The 19,704-nt window shown below is 46.8% G+C and overlaps 1 protein-coding gene across 2 annotated transcripts in view; it reads left to right on the top strand.

Moving 5' to 3' along the window:
* EMP2 (epithelial membrane protein 2) overlaps positions 1-17,723 on the top strand; it is a 61,321-nt gene extending 43,598 nt beyond the window's left edge. The window contains exons 4-6 of one of the 2 annotated variants that reach the window (XR_010337349.1): positions 4,092-4,238; positions 11,646-13,651; positions 17,370-17,723. Coding sequence is in view for 1 of the 2 variants with exons in the window: in XM_064362453.1 (XP_064218523.1) it covers positions 4,092-4,238; positions 11,646-11,833 (335 nt within the window). In the remaining variant the exon portion in view is untranslated. Of the gene's footprint in view, positions 1-4,091; positions 4,239-11,645; positions 15,749-17,369 lie in introns of those variants that run through there. The other variant, XM_064362453.1, reaches the window with a different exon arrangement.
* The last annotated feature ends 1,981 nt before the right edge of the window (positions 17,724-19,704 follow it).

Below are 19,704 nucleotides of genomic sequence, written 5' to 3'. Positions count from 1 at the left end.
ATCGGTCTCCCTTCCATCTCGATCTGTTCATTGGTCATGCTAACCTCTGGCCCTGGGACAGCCGTCCTTCCCTGTGCTCTGCAAGGCCCAGCTGTCGCCAGTGTGCGAGGCAGCTGGGAGGGCTTGCTGGGCTCTGTGGCTGTGTTTCCCAGCCTCTGTGTTCTGCATCTTCCACATGGGATTATTTACTTATTTTTCCTTGAAACAGGCTGGTGAACCACTGGCCAAATTCAGTCCAGGGCCTATTTTTGTTTGGCCCAGGAGCTAAGAACAGTTTTTACATTTTTAAAAGTTGTTTAAACACACACACACACACCCCTAAAAACAAAACAAAAAGAACATTTGACAAGAGACCAAAACCTAAAATATGCACTGTCTATCCCTCTACCGAAAAACGTTGTTGACTTTTTTTACTTTAAAAAGTTTACTTTTAAAATAGCCCACTTTCTGTACATAAAGCTACTGTGTTTATTTATGTAGTAGAGACAGGGTCTTGCTTTGTTTCCCTGGCTGGTCTCCCATGCCTGGCCTCAAGTGATCCTCCCACCTTGGCCTCCCAAAGTGCTTGGATTTATCGGCAGGAGCCACTGTGCCTGCCCATAAATCTCTTTTATTTTCCTTTATTTTTTGAATCAGGGTCTCGCTTTGTCACCCTGGCTGGAGTGCAGTGGTGCATTCATGGCTCACTGTAACCTCTGCCCCCCAGGTTCAAGTGATCCTCCCACCTCAGCCTCCTGAGTAGCTGGGACTACAGGTGTGTGCCACCACACCCAGCTAATTTTTTGGTATTTTCTGTAGAGACAGGGTTTCACCGTGTTGCCCAAGCCAGTCTTAAACTCTTGAGCTCAAGTGATTCACCTGCCTTGGCCTCCTAAACCATGTCTATTTTAAAGAGAACTTCATGTCCTTCCCATGAGTGATAAACTACTATCACTTGCCATAAAAGAAGGGAAGCTTTCTGAAAATACTAGATTGAAAGCCCAATGATGTTTAAAGTCTAGTCAGACACACTTCCCTCCTGAAGCCTCCTGAAGCTTCTGGTCCTTTCCATGTTAAAAAACAAGCAACCTAAAACACCCGGATATTAGCAGGTGTTTTTAAAGCGCTAAAGCAGCCGGTGGAGGAAGACATCCTTGAGGTCCTTAGAGGAAGTGGAGAACTCCTCTTTGAGGTCCTTAGAGGAATTTATTTGTTTATTTATTTATTTGAGATGGAGTCTCACTCTGTCACCTACCCTGGGATGCAGTGGTGCGATCTCTGCTCACTGCAGCCTCCGCCTCCTGGGTTCAAGCTATCATCCCGCCTCAACGTCCCGAGTAGCCAGGATTAGAGTTGTGTGCCACGCCAGGCTAATTTTTGTATTTTTATTAGAGACGGGGTTTTTTCATGTTGGCCAGGCTGGTCTCGAACTCCTGACCTTAGGTGATCCACCCGCCCTTTGCCTCCCAAAGTGTTGGGATTACAGGCGTGAGCCACCGCAGCCACCCCTTAGAGGAATTTAGACAGCAAAGTGAGCATCCCTCTCATTCAGTGGATTTTTGTGGTTTCCCATCCTCATTGCATTCCACACACACTGGTCTCAGGGGCTGCCTTGTGGGCACATCCTGCACCCCCTCCCAGCTTTGAGAAACCCTGTTCTAGAAACATATATTCATCCTTTCCCCTAAAGCCATGTTTTCCCCGTTTGCCCCATCATGGGTCACTTGTTGCTGAAAATACAGATTCCTGGTCCCCACTCCAGGGAAATGGTAGCAGAATCTCCAGGAGGAGAGGCCTGGGAATCTGTATTTTTAATAAGCAATCCAAGTGATCCCTGGGACTGGGCAGATTTGGGAAGTAATGCTCTAAGCCAGGGGTCACCATTTGGCCCCACGTTGGAATTTCCTCAGTGACTTTACGAAGCCCCGATGCCTGGTCTCCATGCCCGACATTCTGATTTATTTCATCTCAGGAGAGCCTGCTGGGTTTTCTTTCTTTTTCTTTTTTTAAAATGGAGTTATAATTTACAAACAAGGAAATGCAGCGTTCTTAAGGGCTCAGTTTGATGGGTTTTGACAATTGTATAAACACCCATGTAACCACCATCCAAAGGAAGACAGAGAATATTCCCAACTCTCCAGAAAGTTCCTTGGGCCCCCTTCTACACAGTTGCCACTGCCTTCTGCCCAGAGGGCAACCACTTCTGACTTCGGTCACTATCACTCACTTCCACCTGTTCCTGGGCTTCATAGGAACGGGGTCATGTGGTGTGTGTGATAGAGGGGAGCAGGTCTGACTTCTTTTGCTCCCCTTAAGGAATTGGGGGAGAGGCTAGATGCATTCCAAGTAACCGTAATGTGCAGCCAGGATGAGTTAAATCCATGGCTCTAAACGTTTCATTAAGCACTTAGAAATTATGTTCGATCCAGTGAGTTTTCAGGCAAAACTGCAAAATTCAAAAAAAAAAGTAAAAGGAAGGTGTGTCCTTAGATTTTCTGTGCAGCTCACCACAACCTCTGCCTCCTGGGTTCAGGCAGTTCTCCTGCCTCAGCCTCCCAAATAGGTGGGATTACAGGCACGTGCCACCATGCCCGGCTAATTTTGTATTTTTCTAGAGACGGGGTTTCTCCATGTTGGTCAGGCTGGTCTCGAACTTCCGACCTCAGGTGATCCACCTGCCTCAGCGTCCCAAAGTGCTGAGATTACAGGTGTGAGCCACCGCACCCGGCCCAACATTCAGCTCTTAAACAGGACTCCCACCTCGCCTGCACCATCTAAACCCCCTTACGTAGATGAGTTTACCTTCCCTTCCCAGCCCAGTGAGGGAGGAGCTATTAGTGTCCCCATTTTAGAGTTCAAGACCACCGTGAGCAACATATCAAGACTTCATCCCTACAGAATTTTTTTTAATTAGCCAGACACGCCTGTAGTCCCAGCTACATAGGAGGCTGAGGCAGGAGGATCACTTGAGCTCAAAAGTTCAAGGCTGCAGTGAGCTATGATTGTGCCACTGTACTCCAGCCTGGGTGTCAGAATGAGACCCTGTCTCAAAAAAAAAAAAAAAGTATTCCCATTTTACAGGTGAGGAAACTGAGGTCCATGAAGGTGGCTGTAACCCATGTGCAGGACACTTTCCCTATGCCCCATAGCTTTCTACACATAGCTTCACTGTGACCTGCCTCCAGGTGACACCCTTCACCCCACACCTCCCTTCTCCACTGAAACTTCTCTGTATGAGCCCCAAACTCTCACACCCCAGTCTGTGTTAAGGCTGACCTGAAAGAAAGGAGCTCTCCTCCTCTTCGTAGGTAGTGACCGTGAAGATCAGCCTCTGATACCTGCAGGCTACTATGGAGTCCGCAGAGCACTTCCACAAGTCCCATGAACCCCAAGTCTGTGAGAATCCCTCTCTAAAATGTGGACCCCTAAGGCCGCATCCTGAGTTCTTGAGTCAGAATCTACCACGTTGGACCCTGGGATTTGTACTTTAAAAGAATCCCCTGGTCAGGCACGATGGCTCATGCCTGTAATCCCAGCACTTTGGGAGGCCAAAGCGGGTGGATCATGAGGTCAGGAGATTGAGACCATCCTGGCCAACATGGTGAAACTCCGTCTCTACTAAAAATACAAAAATTAGCTGGGCATGGTGGCATGCGCCTGTAATCCCAGCTACTTGGGAGGCTGAGGCAGAAGAATAGCTTGAACCAGGGAGTTGGAGGTTGCAGTGAGCTGAGATCATGTCACTGCACTCTAGCCTGGCAACAGAGCAACACTCCATCTTTAAAAAAAAAAAAAAAAAGCATCCCCTGTCTACAGCTCAAGCATTTGAAGGCTGTGACCAGACTGGGAAGAACACAGAACAGGTGGTCTTCTCACTCTGTCTTCCAGATAAGGATGTCGAGGATTGTCCTGTCAAATGGACACTGGAGGCAAGGGGCAGGGGATCTGGAAGACTCTTTGCCTGCCCTTGTGCTCAGACCATGTAGATGACAGCCTGAACCCCTTCCTGTTTGCCTCCTGTCACCCCCATTCTGGAGCTGCTGCGGTCACTGCACCCCGCAGTGCTGGCTGGCCAGGGTCCTCAGTCCTGCGCCCCCACCCTTTTCCCGCAGAATACTCCACGCTGCAGGCGGTCCAGGCCACCATGATCCTCTCCACCATTCTCTGCTGCATCGCCTTCTTCATCTTCTTGCTCCAGCTCTTCCGTCTGAAGCAGGGAGAGAGGTTTGTGTTAACCTCCATCATCCAGCTAATGTCATGTAAGTAAGTCGGCGTGCTTCCCTAACGAGGGGCTTTCTGGAATAAGCACTCCCTTCCCAGCCACCAGGAGGGAACCAGGAGGAGGGAGGATTTGGAAAGGAGAAACTGGCAGCCGAGCAGTGCTGTGTGCTTGTGTATATGTGTGTGTGCACGTGCATGCTGTACTGCAGTGGGATGTTTTAAATGCTGGAGTTTGGATTTAGTTGGGAGTCCAGGGAAGGCGTCTTGAAGACCTGAAGCCAGAGGATCTGGAGGGTGAGTACGAGTTGCTGTCCACAGTGTTCCGTCTCAGTACAGAGAGGAGGGAACAGTGTCCTGGGTGGAGGGAACAGCATGACGGAAGCCCTGTGATGTGAGGGGTGGAGGGCTGCCCAGTGGGGCTGCAGCACAGTGGGAAGTGGGAAATGAGCCAGCGGGGCAGGCAGGGCCACACCCCATGGAGCCTTGCAGGCCTTAGAAAGGATCTGGAGTCTTTGTCCTAAGCTGATGGGAAGCCATCAACAGGTTTCAGGCCTGTGCTGGCTGCAGGGGCTAAATAGATGAACAAGGCACTGCCTCCGTCCTAGAGGAACTCAGAGGAAGTAGAGGTCTCGGAGCCTTTTTTTTCTGCCTAGGAATTTTAGCAAGGCTGAAGTCAGGTCAGAAGTAAGAAGCCACAGCATGATCATTTGTTGTTTCTCAGTGATGATTTAAAGCATTCTGATGACAAAAGGCAGAAGTCCCTTGTAGGGTGCTTTTCAGTAAGGAGTTAACAGGTGGCTTGATGAAGGCAAGTAATCTGGGTGTCAGAGCCAACTTAGGCTGCTTGGCTGTAATCACCATAACTGCCACCTCCTTCCAGCCCTCCACTTCCCAGGCTAGGGTCAAGTCCAAACCTGCCATGCCCTCAGGATGACCCTGAGATGTGTCATCAGCACGGTGCAGTGACGACTTGTTCTAGTTTGCCTGACACAAGTCCCGCCCAGGTGCAGGAGCACTTTGGGAGGCCGATGCAGGAGGATTGCTTGAGCCCAGGAGTTCAAGACCAGCCTGGGCAACATAGTGAGGAAAAAAAAAAAATTAGCCATGCATGGAGGAGCACAATTGTAGTCCCAGCTCCTCAGGAGGCTGGAGTGGGAGGTCATCTGAGCCTGAGAGGTGGAGGCTGCAGTGAGCTGTGGGGTGCTGTCCATTTTCACACCACTGATAAAGACATACCTGAGACTGGCTAATTTGCAAAGGAAAGGGGCTTAATGGACTCACACTTCCACGTGGCTGGGCAGGCCTCACAGTCATGGTGGAAGACAAAGGAAGAACAAAGGGACTTCTTCCATGGTGGCGGAGAGAGTGTGTGCAGGGGAAATGCCCTTTATAAAACCCTCCAATCTCGTGAGACTTATTCACTGCCATGAGAACAGTCTGGGGGAACCACCACCCCCGTGATTCAATTATCTCCCCTGGCCCTGCCCTTGACATGTGGGGATTATTACAATTAAGGTGAGATTTGGGTGGGGACACAGCCAGACCATATCACCACTGCACCCCAGCCTGGGGGACAGAATGAGACTCTGTCTCAAAAAATAAAGTAAAATCAACTGAAAGCCTCGCATCCTAGGAAACCCCAGTCCAGGGCAAAGTGGGGTGGCTGGTCACATTCAGCGTTCTCACCCCTTGGGACATCTTAACTGGACATCCGGATGCCACCCCTTCTAGGTACAGGCAGAGAATGAAAGTGTTTTCAAGTGCAAAAGACTCCGGAGGGTCACTTGATCTTGAGACCCGCCCCTGACTCCGCCACGTCCACCACAGCCCTTCTGGGGACTTTTCTGAAGTGCAGACTCCCAAGGCCCCAGCCTGCCCTCTTGAACCAGAGTCAGGGTTAGAGCCTGGGGGTTTGTATTCTTGTCCCTGAGCCAAGCGCTGGAGAACAACAACCCAGACCAAATGAGGCCTAAGGGAGAATGCGACCTTCCCGAGGACCCCGGCGAGGTAGCGAGGAGGTGTCTGATCCCCTCCTTTACTGTCTCTGTATCTGCCAGTTAGAGGCATGAACCCTCCACCCTCACCAACCCCATTAAAGGCAATTGAATCCTGTCATTTAAGTTGTGGGGAGCAAGGGGGCTTAGGCAGTTACTAACTGAAGTCTTTTCTTTTTTCTTTTTTACTTTCTCTCTCTCTTTTTCTTTCTTTCTTTTCTTTTCTTTTCTTTTCTTTTGTTTTCTTTTCTTTCTTTCTTTCTTTTGACGGGCTCTCTCTCTGTTGCCCAGGCTGAAGGACGGTGGTGAGATCACAGCTCACTGCAGCCTCAGCCTCCAGGGCTCAAGCAATGCTCCCACCTCAGCCTCCTGAGTAGCTGGTACTACAGACATGTGCCACCATGCCTGGCTAATTCCTGTATTTTTTGTAGAGATGGGGTTTCACATGTTGCCTAGTCTGCTCTCGCAATCCACCAAGGTCAGCCTCCCAAAGTGTTGGGATACCAGGCGTGAGCCATTGCGCCCAGCTTCAGAAGTTTATTTTCTGTTATTGTCTGTCTGTCTGTTTATCTGTAAGGCCACTTAGCTAAATTGATTACCCTAATATATATATATATGTGAAGAAAATTCCCCCCGCATTTTAACATGAAAGTCACATCTCCTCATTCTCCTTCCATAGCATCCCCTTCTCCCCAGCTCCTTTGCCCATTTTCTCGTCCAAAGACCTGGGCTTCCCTGTTCTGCTTCAAACTGCAGAGTGTTTAGATGCCATATCAGGCAGGGAGTTTTAGACACAAGCAGCAAATACTCGAACGCATGTGAGAGATGGAATTCCGGGGGTAGCTTGCAATAATCAAAGGAAAAGGTGAAAACCTAGGTCTTGGAAAGAAGACTCAGACACCAGCAACTGACAGGCAGCGGCTTCAGGGAGATTCAGAATCAAGGAACCCTGACAGGGTGACTGTTTATATTCAAGTTTCCAGGAGTGAGAGTCTGATTGGCAGAGACTGTCTACTCACTCGGTCCCTGGCCAGAGAATGTCGGCATCTTGAAGGACAGTCCCACCAAAACTGCCCAACCAGGAAAGGGTAGGTCCCACAAGGAGAACCACAGCACTTAACCTCATCTTAGCACTCATGTCTCTAAATACTGGGACTGCAAATATTTCTTTTTTTTATTTTTTGAGACAGGGTCTTGCTCTGTTGCCTAAGCTGGAGTGCAATGGTGTGACCTTGGCTCACTGCAACCTCTGCCTTCCAGGTTCAAGTGATTCTCATGCCTCAGGCTCCCAAGTAGTAGCTGGGACTACAGGTGTGCACCATCACGCCCAGCTAATTTTTGTATTTTTAGTAGAGACGAGGTTTTGCTATGTTGGCCAGGCTGGTCTTGAACTACTGGCATCAAGTGATCTGCCCGCCTCAACCTCCCAAAGTGCTGGGATTACAGACATGAGCCACTGCATCTGGCCAAGAACCACAAGTATTACAATTAGGATGCTTTTGGCTGCATGCAAGAGAAAATCCAATTAACTGTGACTTCAGCCGCAAAGATAGTTACTATTTTTACATGACAGGTACTCTGGAGGTGGAAGGTTCTGGAGCTGATTTAGCAGCATCAACTTCAAGCTCTTCCACTCATTCCATCCTTCTGTTCTGTCATCTTTAGTGTTGATGTTAACCTCTTCATGGCTCCAAAAAGGTTGCTGCAACTCCAGACATTTCATCCTAATCCGACAATATCTAAAGCAGTCAGCAAGAGAAAATAAAGCAACTTTAAAAAGCTTTCTCTTCCCTCATCTCTCTCTTTTTAGGCAGTCTTTTTTTTTTTCTTTTTGAGACAAAGTGTTTGCTCTTGTTGCCCAGGCTGGAGTGCGACGGCACGAACTTGGCTCACTGCAACCTCTGCCTCCTGGGTTCAAACGATTCTCCTGCTTCAGCCTCCCAAGTAGCTGGGATTACAGGCACCCACCACCATGCCCGGCTAATTTTTTGTATCTTTAGTAGAGACAGGATTTCACCATGTTGGCCAGGCTGGTCTCAAACTCCTGACCTCAGGTGATCCACTGGCCTCGGCCTCGCAAAGTGCTGAATTACAGGCGTGAATCACCATGCTCCGCCCAGGAAGTTATATTTTTCACTCAAGGTTTTCTGTGGTCAGAACTGGGACACATAGTGACCCATCTGTAACAAGTAAACAGGAACCAGATTGCCAAGAAGAAAGTTGGCAAACTATGGCTTATAGGCCAAAACTGGCCTGCCACGTGTTTTTGTAAATAAAGTTTTATTGTAACACCGCCACGACCACTTATTTTTGTATTGTCTATGGCTGTTGTCACCCTTCTGCGGCAGACGTGAGTAGTTTGACTGTGGCCCGCAGAAAACCTAAACTGCTTACCGTCTGGCCCTTTGCAGGACACGTCTGTAGACCTCTGCTTAGACCAGTTATGTTCACCCTCTGGGCTGGTGATGTGGCTGCCCAAACAAAACTGGGTTGAGTTAGCAAGAATGGGAAGCACAAGAGCTAGGGGTAGGTGGCAACATCTTGCCACAAAATATCACTTGTAATTTTTCCAAGAGTCTAAAATAAATATGTATTAATAATAAGAGCTTAAGGCTGCACGCAGTGGCTCACGTCTGTAATCCCAGAACTTTGGGAGGCCAAGACAGGAGGATTCCTTGAGCTCAGGAGTTCAAGACCAGCCTGGGTAATATGGCAAAATCCTGTCTCTACAAAAAACTAATAAAAAATAAAGAATAGACTGGGCATGGTCTCTCACACCTGTAATCCCAGTACTTAGAAAGGCTGAGGCAGGCAAATCATGAGGTTAGGAGTTTGAGACCAGCCTGGGCAACATGGTGAAACCCCGTCTCTACTAAAAAAATACAAAAAATTAGCTGGGCATAGTGGTGGGTGCCTGTAATCCCAGCTACTCAGGAGGCTGAGGCAGGAGAATCACTTGAACCTGGGAGGTGGAGGTTGCAGTGAGCCGAGATCATGCCACTGCACTCCAGTCCTGGCGACAGAGTGAGACTCTTATCTCAAAAACAAACAAGAGAGATCCAAGATGGCTGATCACTAGCAGCTCGGGATTGTAGCTCCCAGTGAAAGTGCAGAGAACCAGAGGACGCCACACTTTCAGATGAATTTTTGTTGCTCATGGACCAGGAGATTCCCAGCGGAGGAGCCCCACAGGTCACCAGCGCGACTCTTGTGGCCGGCGCGGCAGTTCTTGGTGCAGAGTGAGAGGGACTGGGTCCTTTTGGCCGATTCCCGGGCAGAAAAGCAACATCAATCTTAACACTGCTGTTTTGGCCAGCGCAGTGGATTGCTCAGATTTCAGCACTGGGAATCAACAAGTTGGACGTCCACTCAGAAACCTAATTTAAAAGTCGGAAATCACAAAGACGACAGGTGGATAAATTTACAATCATGGGAAGAAACCAGCGTAAAAAGGCTGAGAATACCCAAAATCAGAATGCCTCTCCCTCTACAGGGGATCACAGTTCCTCATCAGCAACGGAACAAGCCCTGATGGAGAACGAGTGCATTCCATTAACAGAAGTAGACTTCAGAAGGTGGATGATAAGAAACTTCTGTGAATTAAAAGAACTTGTTCTAACCCAATGCAAAGAAACTAAGAACTTTGAAAAAAGGTTTGATGAAATGCTAACGAGAATAGACAATTTGGAGAGGAATATTGGTGAATTAATGGAGCTGAAAAACACAACATGAGAACTTCGCCAAGTATGCACAAGTTTTAACAGTCGAATTGATCAAGCAGAAGAAAGGATATCTGAGTTCGAAGACCAACTTAACGAAATAAAACAAGAAGTCAAGATTAGAGAAAAAAGGATAAAAAAGAATGAGCAAAGTCTCCAAGAAATATGGGACTATGTGAAAAGACATAATCTACATTTGATAGGTTTACCTTAATGTGACGAAGAGAATGAATCCAAGTTGGAAAATACTCTTCAGGAGATTATTCAGGAAAACTTTCCCAACCTAGTAAGACAGGACAATATTCAACTCCAGGTAATACAGAGAACACCACAGAGATATTCCTCAAGAAGACCAACCCCAAGGCACATAATCGTCAGATTCATTAGGGTTGAAATGAAGGAGAAAATACTAAGAGCAGCCAGAGAGAAAGGTCAGGTTACCCACAAAGGGAAGCCTATCAGACTTACAGCAGATCTCTCAGCAGAAACCCTACAAGCCAGAAAAGAGTGGGGGCCAATATTCAACATCCTTAAAGAAAAGAACTTTCAACCCAGAATTTCATATCCAGCCAAACTAAGCTTCACAAGTGAAGGAAAAATAAAATCTTTTGCAAACAAGCAAGTACTTAGAGATTTCACCATCACCAGGCCTGCTTTGCAGGAGCTTCTGAAAGAAGCACTATACATATAAAGGAGCAACCAGTATCAGCCTTTCCAAAAATATATCCAGCTAGCATCAAATGGCAGTATTAAACTCATATATATTATTAACTGGATAAAAAGCCAAAACCCATCGGTATGCTGTATCCAGACCCATCTCACATGCAACGATACACAAAGACTCAAAGGGACAGAGGAAGATTTACCAACCAAACGGAGAGCAAAAATAAATAAATAAATAAAAAGCAGGAGTTGCAGTTCTCACCTCTGATAAAATAGACTTTAAAGCAACAAAGATCAAAAGAGGCAAAGAAGGACATTACATAATGGTAAAAGGATCAATGCAACAAGAAGAGCTAACAATCCTAAATATATACGCACCCAATACAGGAGCACCCAGATACTTAAGTTCTTAATGACTTATAAAGAGACTTAGCCTCCCACACAATAATAGTGGGAGACTGTAACATCACATTGTCAATACTAGACTGATCAACGAGATAGAAAATTAACAAGGACATCCAGGACTTGAACTCAGACCTGGAACAAGTAAACTTAATAAACATTTATAGAACTCTACACTTCAAATACACAAAACACACATTCTTATCAATACCATATCACACCTATTCCAAAAGTGACTACATAATTGGAAGTAAATCACTCCTCAATAATTGCATAGCATTTCATAGGTTTAAATGAAATATTGGTTGGCTGCTTGTTTGTTATTTTCTTCCCTTATTCCTTCCTGTCTCCACTGTTAAGCACAATTATTGGCATAAAAGAGGTTTTCAATTCCCATTTTTAGACTGCATTCTAGCCTGGGCAATAAAGCAATACTCCCGTTCTCTCTCCCTCTTTCTCTTCCTTTTTCTTCCTCTTCTTCATTCTTTTTTTTCTTTCTTTCTTTCTTCCTTTTTTTCTAAAAAAAAAAACAAAAAAAAACCCAAAAACAAACAACCAACATAAAGAATAAAAGCTGAAGTTTGTCTTCACCTCTGGCTGTACGTCCCTGGGTGCCAGGGTGCACTTGGTCCATGACTTATTCAAAATGCACCTTTCTTCCTGACAGGTCTGTGTGTCATGATTGCGGCCTCCATTTATACAGACAGGCGTGAAGACATTCACAAGAAAAACACGGAATTCTATAACCTGACCGAAGGAGGCAGCTACGGCTACTCCTACATCCTGGCGTGGGTGGCCTTCGCCTGCACCTTCATCAGCGGCCTGATGTACCTGATACTGAGGAAGCGCAAATAGAGTTCCGGAGCTGGGTTGCTTTTGCTGCAGTACAGAATCCACATTCAGATAACCATTTTGTATATAATCATTATTTTTGTGTGAGGTTTTTCTAGCAAACGTAATGTTTCCTTTAAAAGCCAAAAAGAAAAAAAAAAGAGAAAGAAAAGAAAAAGAAAAAAAAATCCAAAAGAGAGAAGAGTTTTTGCATTCTTGAGATCAGAGAATAGACTATGAAGGCTGGTATTCAGAACTGCTGCCCACTCAAAAGTCTCAACAAGACACAAGCAAAAATCCAGCAATGCTCAAATCCAAAAGTGCTGGGCAGGACATTTCTTAACCATGGGGCTGTGATGGGATGAGATGAGGGGCTGGGAAAGCTGTTCTCTGGGGATGTGATTCCTATAGGTCTCAGCTGGCCCAAGCCCCTCCGGAGTCTCTCTGCTAGTGGTCGGGGGAAGGGGGTGAGGTGGAGCGCGCAGAGGAACGACAGCTTCCCGAGAGGTGTAGCCCAAGTGCCAAGTGAGAAGCAGGGGTAGCCGCTGGCCTTCTGTCTGTATCCAAATCAGAGCCCAACCAACCGTCTGGTAGAGGGGTCGGTCAGAAGAAGTCTCACCTAAATTTGCCGACAGTGTCGCCTGCTTGCCTTAGGAGTGGTGATCCTTTACCTGCGTGCCAGATTTAGACTCACCCTTAGGCAAAACCTACAGTGCTCCCCCCACCCCGACCCCAGACCTACAGAATCAGAGTCTTCAAGGGATGGGGCCAGGGAATCTGCATTTCTAACACGCTCCCTGGGCAACACTTCAGATGCATTGAAGTTGGGGACCACAGTCCCTGGGCCAGGTGAGCAGAGCTGCCTCATAAATGCTAGGATGTCATCATGTGGAGATGGGTAGGTGGGTGTACCCCCTACAGCAAACCAAAACCTTGACCTCCATCACCACAGCTGTCTATTTCCAGGGCCCCAAACTCCATTCCTGGGCCATGTGAACTCATAGACACCTTCAAGGAGCGGGGTACAGCATCCTTCCCATCCTATCCCAGAAGGCCTGTCCCTTCTTGTCCATCACCTCATGCTATTCCTGGCTGCCCACCATTCATTCATTCATCAACATAAAACATGATTTGTATGCATGTGCCAGGCACAGGGGATACCCTCTCAAGACAGTCTCCTGCTAGGGCTCATGGCCTAGTAGAGGAGACAGATTAAAAATTAATTAGAAAAACTGGCTGGGCGCAGTGGCTCACACTTGTAATCCCATCCTTTGGGAGGCCAAGGTGGGTGGATCACCTGAGGTCAGGAGTTCGAGACCAGCCTGGCCAAAATGGTGAAACCCCGTCTCTACTAAAAATACAAAAATGAGCTAGGCATGGTGGCACATGCCTGTAATCCCAGCTACTCAGGAGGCTGAGGCAGGAGGAGAATTACTTGTACCCAGGAGGTGGAGGTTGCAGTGAGCCGAGATCATGCTACTGCACTCCAGCCTAGGTGACAGAACAAGACCCCATCTCAAAAAGGAAAACTAATTACACACCATGATGGAGGCTTCTGAGAATACCATAAAGAATTCAAAATCGAGGCCTGTGGCATGGGAGGGGAGCTGCTTTATGTGTGCCTATTTTTAAATGCTCCTGGAGGCATCTAGGCATTTAGATCAGTCTAAATACAGCTCCATTCAGTTTGTGCATATGACATTTATTGGGCAGTACCTGTCTGTGTAACACCCAGAGAACACGTCCATGGAGGGGCCCATGGTCCCAACAGCAAATGTGGTGAGAAGGTCCCATAGAGCCGGGGTTCTCAGGCTTTAGGGTCTCCCGTGCCACTTGGGACAGGCTGATAGCGGGTCTGGGTGGATGATTGCCAGGTGATTATAAGACTGCGCTGAGAAATAGAGCTTTTGGAGATTTGTCCTGCAGGGTCAAAGCATGATGTGTGTGTGGCAGTCAATGCAGGCCTCCCAGAAACCATCCCAGGATAGAAGCTCTTTGGACATCATTGTCTTTTTCCTCTTGGTTGGAGCAGCATGCTGGAGGCTGTCCTGGGATGGAGTGTGAGACTTTGTGCTATTTAAATCCTTTGGCACTTGACCTTCTGCTTAGTGGAGTGATCGTTTGCCATCAGCTCGCTTTCAGTGGAGCTTCAGAGACATCTGGTTTGAGTAGTTTTAGGGCCACCATGGATGTCTTGTCAATGCAGGATTGGGTCTTTCCTTCTACTCTTTCGTTCATTTGTTTTTGACAAATAGTGTTAAATGTTTACCGTGTTCCAGGCACTGTGTGAGGCTCTGAAAATACAGGGGTGAGCAAATCCAGATATCCTCCATGCCCTCATGAAGCTTGCAGTCTATGAGATAGGACCCCCCCACCCATGGAGAAGCCACCAATCAGTACAGGGTAGCCTGGGGCCAGAGACAGGACAAATGTGACCTCCTGCCTCCATGAGAAACCATCACTGGGCATGTTGTGTTCAAGACCATGGTTTACACCCCTGGGGCTAACAGGATGCTGCTACCCAAGCTCATGGAGGAAGCTGAATGTTAATGGCTTTTCTATAATTTTCTGGCAGTCACAATGGAAACAAACAAAGTACCTTCAAACCAGAGATCAACTCCCAAGCAATACATGAATTCCCTTCACAAAAAATGTCAGGACTGACCAGGTGTGGTGGCTCACACCTGTAATACTAGCACTTTGGGAGGCCGAGGCGGGTAGATCACAACGTCAGGAGTTCAAGACCAGCCTGGCCAAGATGGTGAAACCCCATCTCTACTAAAAATACGAAAATTAGCTGGGCTTGGTGGTGGGCGCCTGTAATCCCAGCTACTCGGGAGGCTGAGGCAGGAGAATCGCTTGAACCCTGAAGATGGATGTTGCAGTGAGCCGAGATTGTGCCACTGCACTCCAGCCTGGGTGACAGAGCGAGACTGTCTCAAAACAAACAAAAAAACCAAAACGTCAGGACTACGCGAGTATCTTGTTGCATGCAGTCTGACATGATCCTGTGGATTTTCCCGGCTGGCTGCCACTACCGTGCAACATTCAGTGCCCACATCCACCTGTGCCATGAAGGTTTTCTGAGGCATGAGCGATGCCTCTTCCCTGCTGTATGACGTGCATTTGGGAAGCGGGAAAGAAACCACGGCATCAGGGAGAAGACATCCAACCTTCTTCCCTGTAGGTAGAATCAGCCCCCACTTGGTGCTTACTACCAGCTGTTCAAGAGCGGTAACAACAAGATTAGTCGACATCCAAAAAGCAAATACTAGGACCAAAGAGAGCATCAACTGCATTTGAAGGAACTGTAGTTTGCGCATTTTATGACATTTTTATAAAGTACTGTAATTCTTTCATTGAGGGGCTATGTGATGGAGACAGACTAACTCATTTTGTTATTTGCATTAAAATTATTTTGGGTCTCTGTTCCAATGAGTTTGGAGAATGCTTGACTTGCTGGTCTGTGTGAATGTGTGTACATATACCTGAATACAGGGACATCAGAGACCTCCTCACTCCCACACACTCTGCTATAGTTTTTGTGCTTTTGTGCACACCCCTCACGAACAGGCTGAAGCTCTAGAACACTCTGTGTTCGCTGATGATGAAGAAACCTAGAACTTCAAGCCTGTTTGTAAACACACTAAACACAGTGGCCTGGATAGAAGCTGTATCATAGTTTAAAATCTGCCTTGGGGGTGTTACTAAACTCGCTAATAGTTTAAAGGTTACTGATGATAGAGCAAGTTGGACAATTTTGTGGTGTTGGGGAAATGCTAGGGCAAGGCCTAGAGGTTGACTTTGAATCTTGGTTTGGGGAGAAATGTGATTTTAGGGTGGTTAGAAACTTTCTACTTAATGTACCTTTAAAATAGTCCGTTTTCTATGTTTTGTATAATCTGAAACTGTACATGGAAAATAAAGTTTAAAACCAGATTGCCTAGAGCAAGACTCGAATGTTCCCAACGGTGATGACATCTAGGGGAGAGGGCTGCCATTTTGGGTGGCAGGGGGTCAGTCGATTTCTCATCAAGATCACAATGGACGTTTTTTACAGCGAGCAGTTGATAAATGGACAATTTGTCACTGGACAACCTCTGCTTCTTTAATGGGGCTGCTGCTTTGCCGCCCTGTGGACTGTAGCCACACGCAATTCTGTGCATCCAAGGGCCCCATGCTTGGGAGAATGATCTGCTAGTGCCACTTTAAATGAGTTTATATATTTCTTGTAGAGACACAGTCTTGCTGTGTTGCCAACGCTGGTCTAGAACTCCTGGCCTCAAGCAATCCTCCTGCCTCAGCCTCCCAAAGTGCTGGGACTGCAGGTGTGAGCCCCTCACTGTGTCCGGCATAAAGTAGAACATTCTTACAAGAAATAAATGTTTCTTAGTCATGGAGGAGAATGCTCCTAAAATTTATGTATTTGTTCATTCATCCATCCATTCATTCATTCTTTTATAGAAGGAGGTCTCTCACTATGTTGCGTATGTGGGTTTTGAACTCCTGGGCTCGTGTGATCCTCCCACTTTGGCTCCCCAAAGCGTTGAAATTGCAGGTGGGAGCCACTGCACCCGGCTTTAAAGTTCTTCAAATTTGAACAAGCAGTCCCATATTTTCACTTCTCAGGGATCCCCCCAAATGACTGATCCTGTTCTTTTTTTTTTTAACCTTCCTGTTCATTGTTAACAGATTATGTTTTTTCATTTCATTTGTGTTTAATAAAGATCTCTGCTTTAAAGGATGAGGTCATGATGGAATCAGATGATTTTATACCACATACTCTGCTGACAACTGGAGAATTCAGCCAGAGAGAGAGAGAGAGAGAGAGAGAGAAAGGGGAAAAGAGAGAGAGAGAGAAAGAGAGAACCCTTTAGTTTTTATCTAAGGAATGCCAAAGGTAGTAAAAGCTATCTTTGTATTTTGAGAACACTCATTTCCTTACTGCTACACAGGGTTTTCAAACTAAAATCTCCAGAGGCTACTGTCTGCATTCTTTGTGTTTCTAGTTTGAATTTTTTTTTTTTTTTTGTCCATGTGGCTGGTGGATAGTGATCATCCCAGAACACTCAATTTCATATTTCTTCCATTCAGAAAGTCAGCCTCTCATTCATTCATTCATTCATTCAGTAAATATTTGCACAGCTGTAATGGTACAAGCATTGTGCTAGGTGTTATGTACAATGTGATGAACTTAGTCCCTGCCTTGATCTGGATGATATCAGTCTCAGTTTCAAGTTTCCAGGACTAGATTCCGATGGGTCTGTCTTGGGTAACACACTCACTCATCCTTGCCCCAATACTCGGCAGGAGTCAGGAGTGAGACCAAATTATATAAACGTGAGGGGCTGGGTGCGGTGGCTCATGCCTATAATCCCAGCACTTTGAGAAGTGAAGGCAGGAGGACCACTTGAGGCCAGGAGTTTGAGATCAGCCTGGGCAGCATAGCAAGACCCCATCTCTATCAACACTAAAAAATCAGCTAGGCATGGGGGTGTGCTCCTGTAGTCCCAGCTACACAGGAGGCTGAGGGAGAATTCCTTGAACCTGGGAGGTTGAGGCTACAGTGCGCTGTGATCGCACCACTGCACTCTAGCCTGGGCAACAGAAACTCTGTTTCGAAAAATGAAAATTCTTACACATTCATGAAATGAACTAACCCCTTCCCAAGAGGGATATAACCTGAAGTCTCAACCAGTTTCCACTTCCAACTCCCACTCCATGGCCATAGGTGATGTGCTGTGATCTCAGTCGGGTCCAGCTGGGGGCTCCTTATGGCCTGGCAGTGGGTGGCTAAAGGTGCAATCATGTCCTCCCAAAAGCCCCTCGTAGGTAATAGAGACAACGGCACAGGACGTTACCATGAATTGTCTCCTTAGAAAAGGGGCAGGCAGAGCATCAGTGTCCAGTGGCCACAGGTTCATTATTGGTCACAAATACCAGGAATCCCCTTCCCTGGCCGGAAGGAGACTTGTGGCTGCTCCATCCTTTGCTCTTGGTTCTGCTCAATGATACCATGTCCTTCATCCGCTGTCCCCCGTGGGCAGATTTAAGATGGGCAGCGTGGAGGAGGCCCTTTCTTTCTTCCTCTGGGTGTGAAGCCTAGTGTCTCAGAGTTAATTCAGGGTTGGATTCAAGCTCTTCTCAGTCACAGATGGGGTTCCTTTGACCATGCAAGGTCTTGTCTGGACCTAATTGCTTTTAAGTGTTTTTCAGAGCAGAAAACATTTATTGTTGTAGAGGTTTTGACAGTCAGGAATCCAGTAGTGGCTTATCTGGGTAGTTCTGCCTATGGCTTTTATGTGATGGGTCTGATAATTTGAGCCTAAGAATTCCTGGCCCCGTGCCTCTGAGCTTTGAGGCCCTAGCTGCAAAGCCCTTCTAATCTGAGCTATCGCTCTCGGCTTGTCCCTCTGTCTGATGAAAAATGCTAAAGGATCTAGTATGTCTTTTGCTGGAATCCCGTACATCTTATCTTCTGCTTAGCTTTTTGCCTTCACACTACCGGTCGTTAGTTCATAGCAGGGCTTAGCAGATTACTTGCTTTTACATGGCTTACAAGCTGAAAATTTATCTTGCATTCTTAAAAAGTTGTGTAAATGGTTGGGCACAGTGACTCATACCCATAATCCCAGCACTTTGAGAGGGTGAGACGGGAAGATCGCTGGAGCCCAGGAGTTTGAGACCAGCCTGGGCAACATGGCATGATTCTGTTTCTGCCAAAAAAAAAAAAAAAAAAAAAAGCTGTGAATGATGGCACAGGTTATGGTCCCAGCTACTGGAGAGGCTGAGGCAGGAGGAGTGATTCAACCTGGGAGGTGAAGGCTGCAGTGAGCCGTGATTTCGCCACTGTAGTCCAGCCTGGGCAACAGAGTGAGACTGTTTCATCAAAAAGAAAAAAGAAAGTTGTCGGCCAGGCCCAGTGTCCCACTCCTGTAATCCCAACACTTTGAGAGGCCAAGGTTTGTGGATCACTTGAGGTCAGGAATTTGATACCAGCCTGGCCAACATGGTGAAACCCCATCTCTACTAAAAATACAAAAATTAGCTGGGTGTGGTGGTGAGCATCTGCAATCCCAGCTATTTGGGAGGCTGAGGCAGGAGAATTGCTTTAACTAGGGAGGCAGAGGTTGCAGTGAGCTGAGATCATGGCACTGCACTCCAACCTGGGCAACAGAGAAAGACTCTGTCTTTAAAAAAGAAAAAAAAATGAAAATAATGCAAAGAAGAAGATTCAATGAAGATCTCATGTGGGCCAGGCACGGTGGCTGACGCCTGTAATCCCTACACTTTGGGAGGCCAAGGCAGTTGAATCATCTGAGGTCAGGAGTTTGAGAGTAGCCTGACCAACATGAAACCCCATCTCTACTAAAAATACAAAAAATTAGCCAGGCATTGTGATGGGCACCTGTAATCCCAGCTACTCAGTAGGCTGAGGTAGGAGAATAGCTTGAACCCAGGAGCCGGAGGTTACAGTGAGCCAAGATGGCGCTGCTGCACTTCAGCCTGGGTGACAAGAGCGAAGCTCAGTCTCAAAAAACAAAAAAAAAGAAAAGACTTTATGTGGCCTGCAATGCCTGAAATATGTACTATCTATCATCTGGCACTTCATAGAGAAAGTTTGTCAACTCCTGGTCTAGCAATTGACTGGTCCATTTCTGTAACTCTCTAAATCTTTGGATTCTCCATCAATGTAGATTGCTGACTTCAGGCAGAAAGGAACTTAGCAAAGCTGCGTTTGCTTCCATTTTGCCATTGGACCATGTTTGGCCGAGGATTTATTTTTCTTGTTTATTTACTGAAGGCTGTAGTGAACTTGCCAACATCCTGATATGTTTCTACAGTTTCTCCTGATGCTACAACATCCACAGGGTCATGGTCGGTGTAAAATTGGT

Source organism: Aotus nancymaae, unplaced genomic scaffold, assembly GCF_030222135.1.
Source record: "Aotus nancymaae isolate 86718 unplaced genomic scaffold, 86718_ANA_hifiasm-v0.15.2.pri h1tg000049l, whole genome shotgun sequence".
Taxonomy (NCBI): Eukaryota; Metazoa; Chordata; class Mammalia; order Primates; family Aotidae; genus Aotus; species Aotus nancymaae.
Note: the sequence above shows the minus strand (reverse complement) of the source record. Positions and strands in the feature narration are given on the sequence as shown.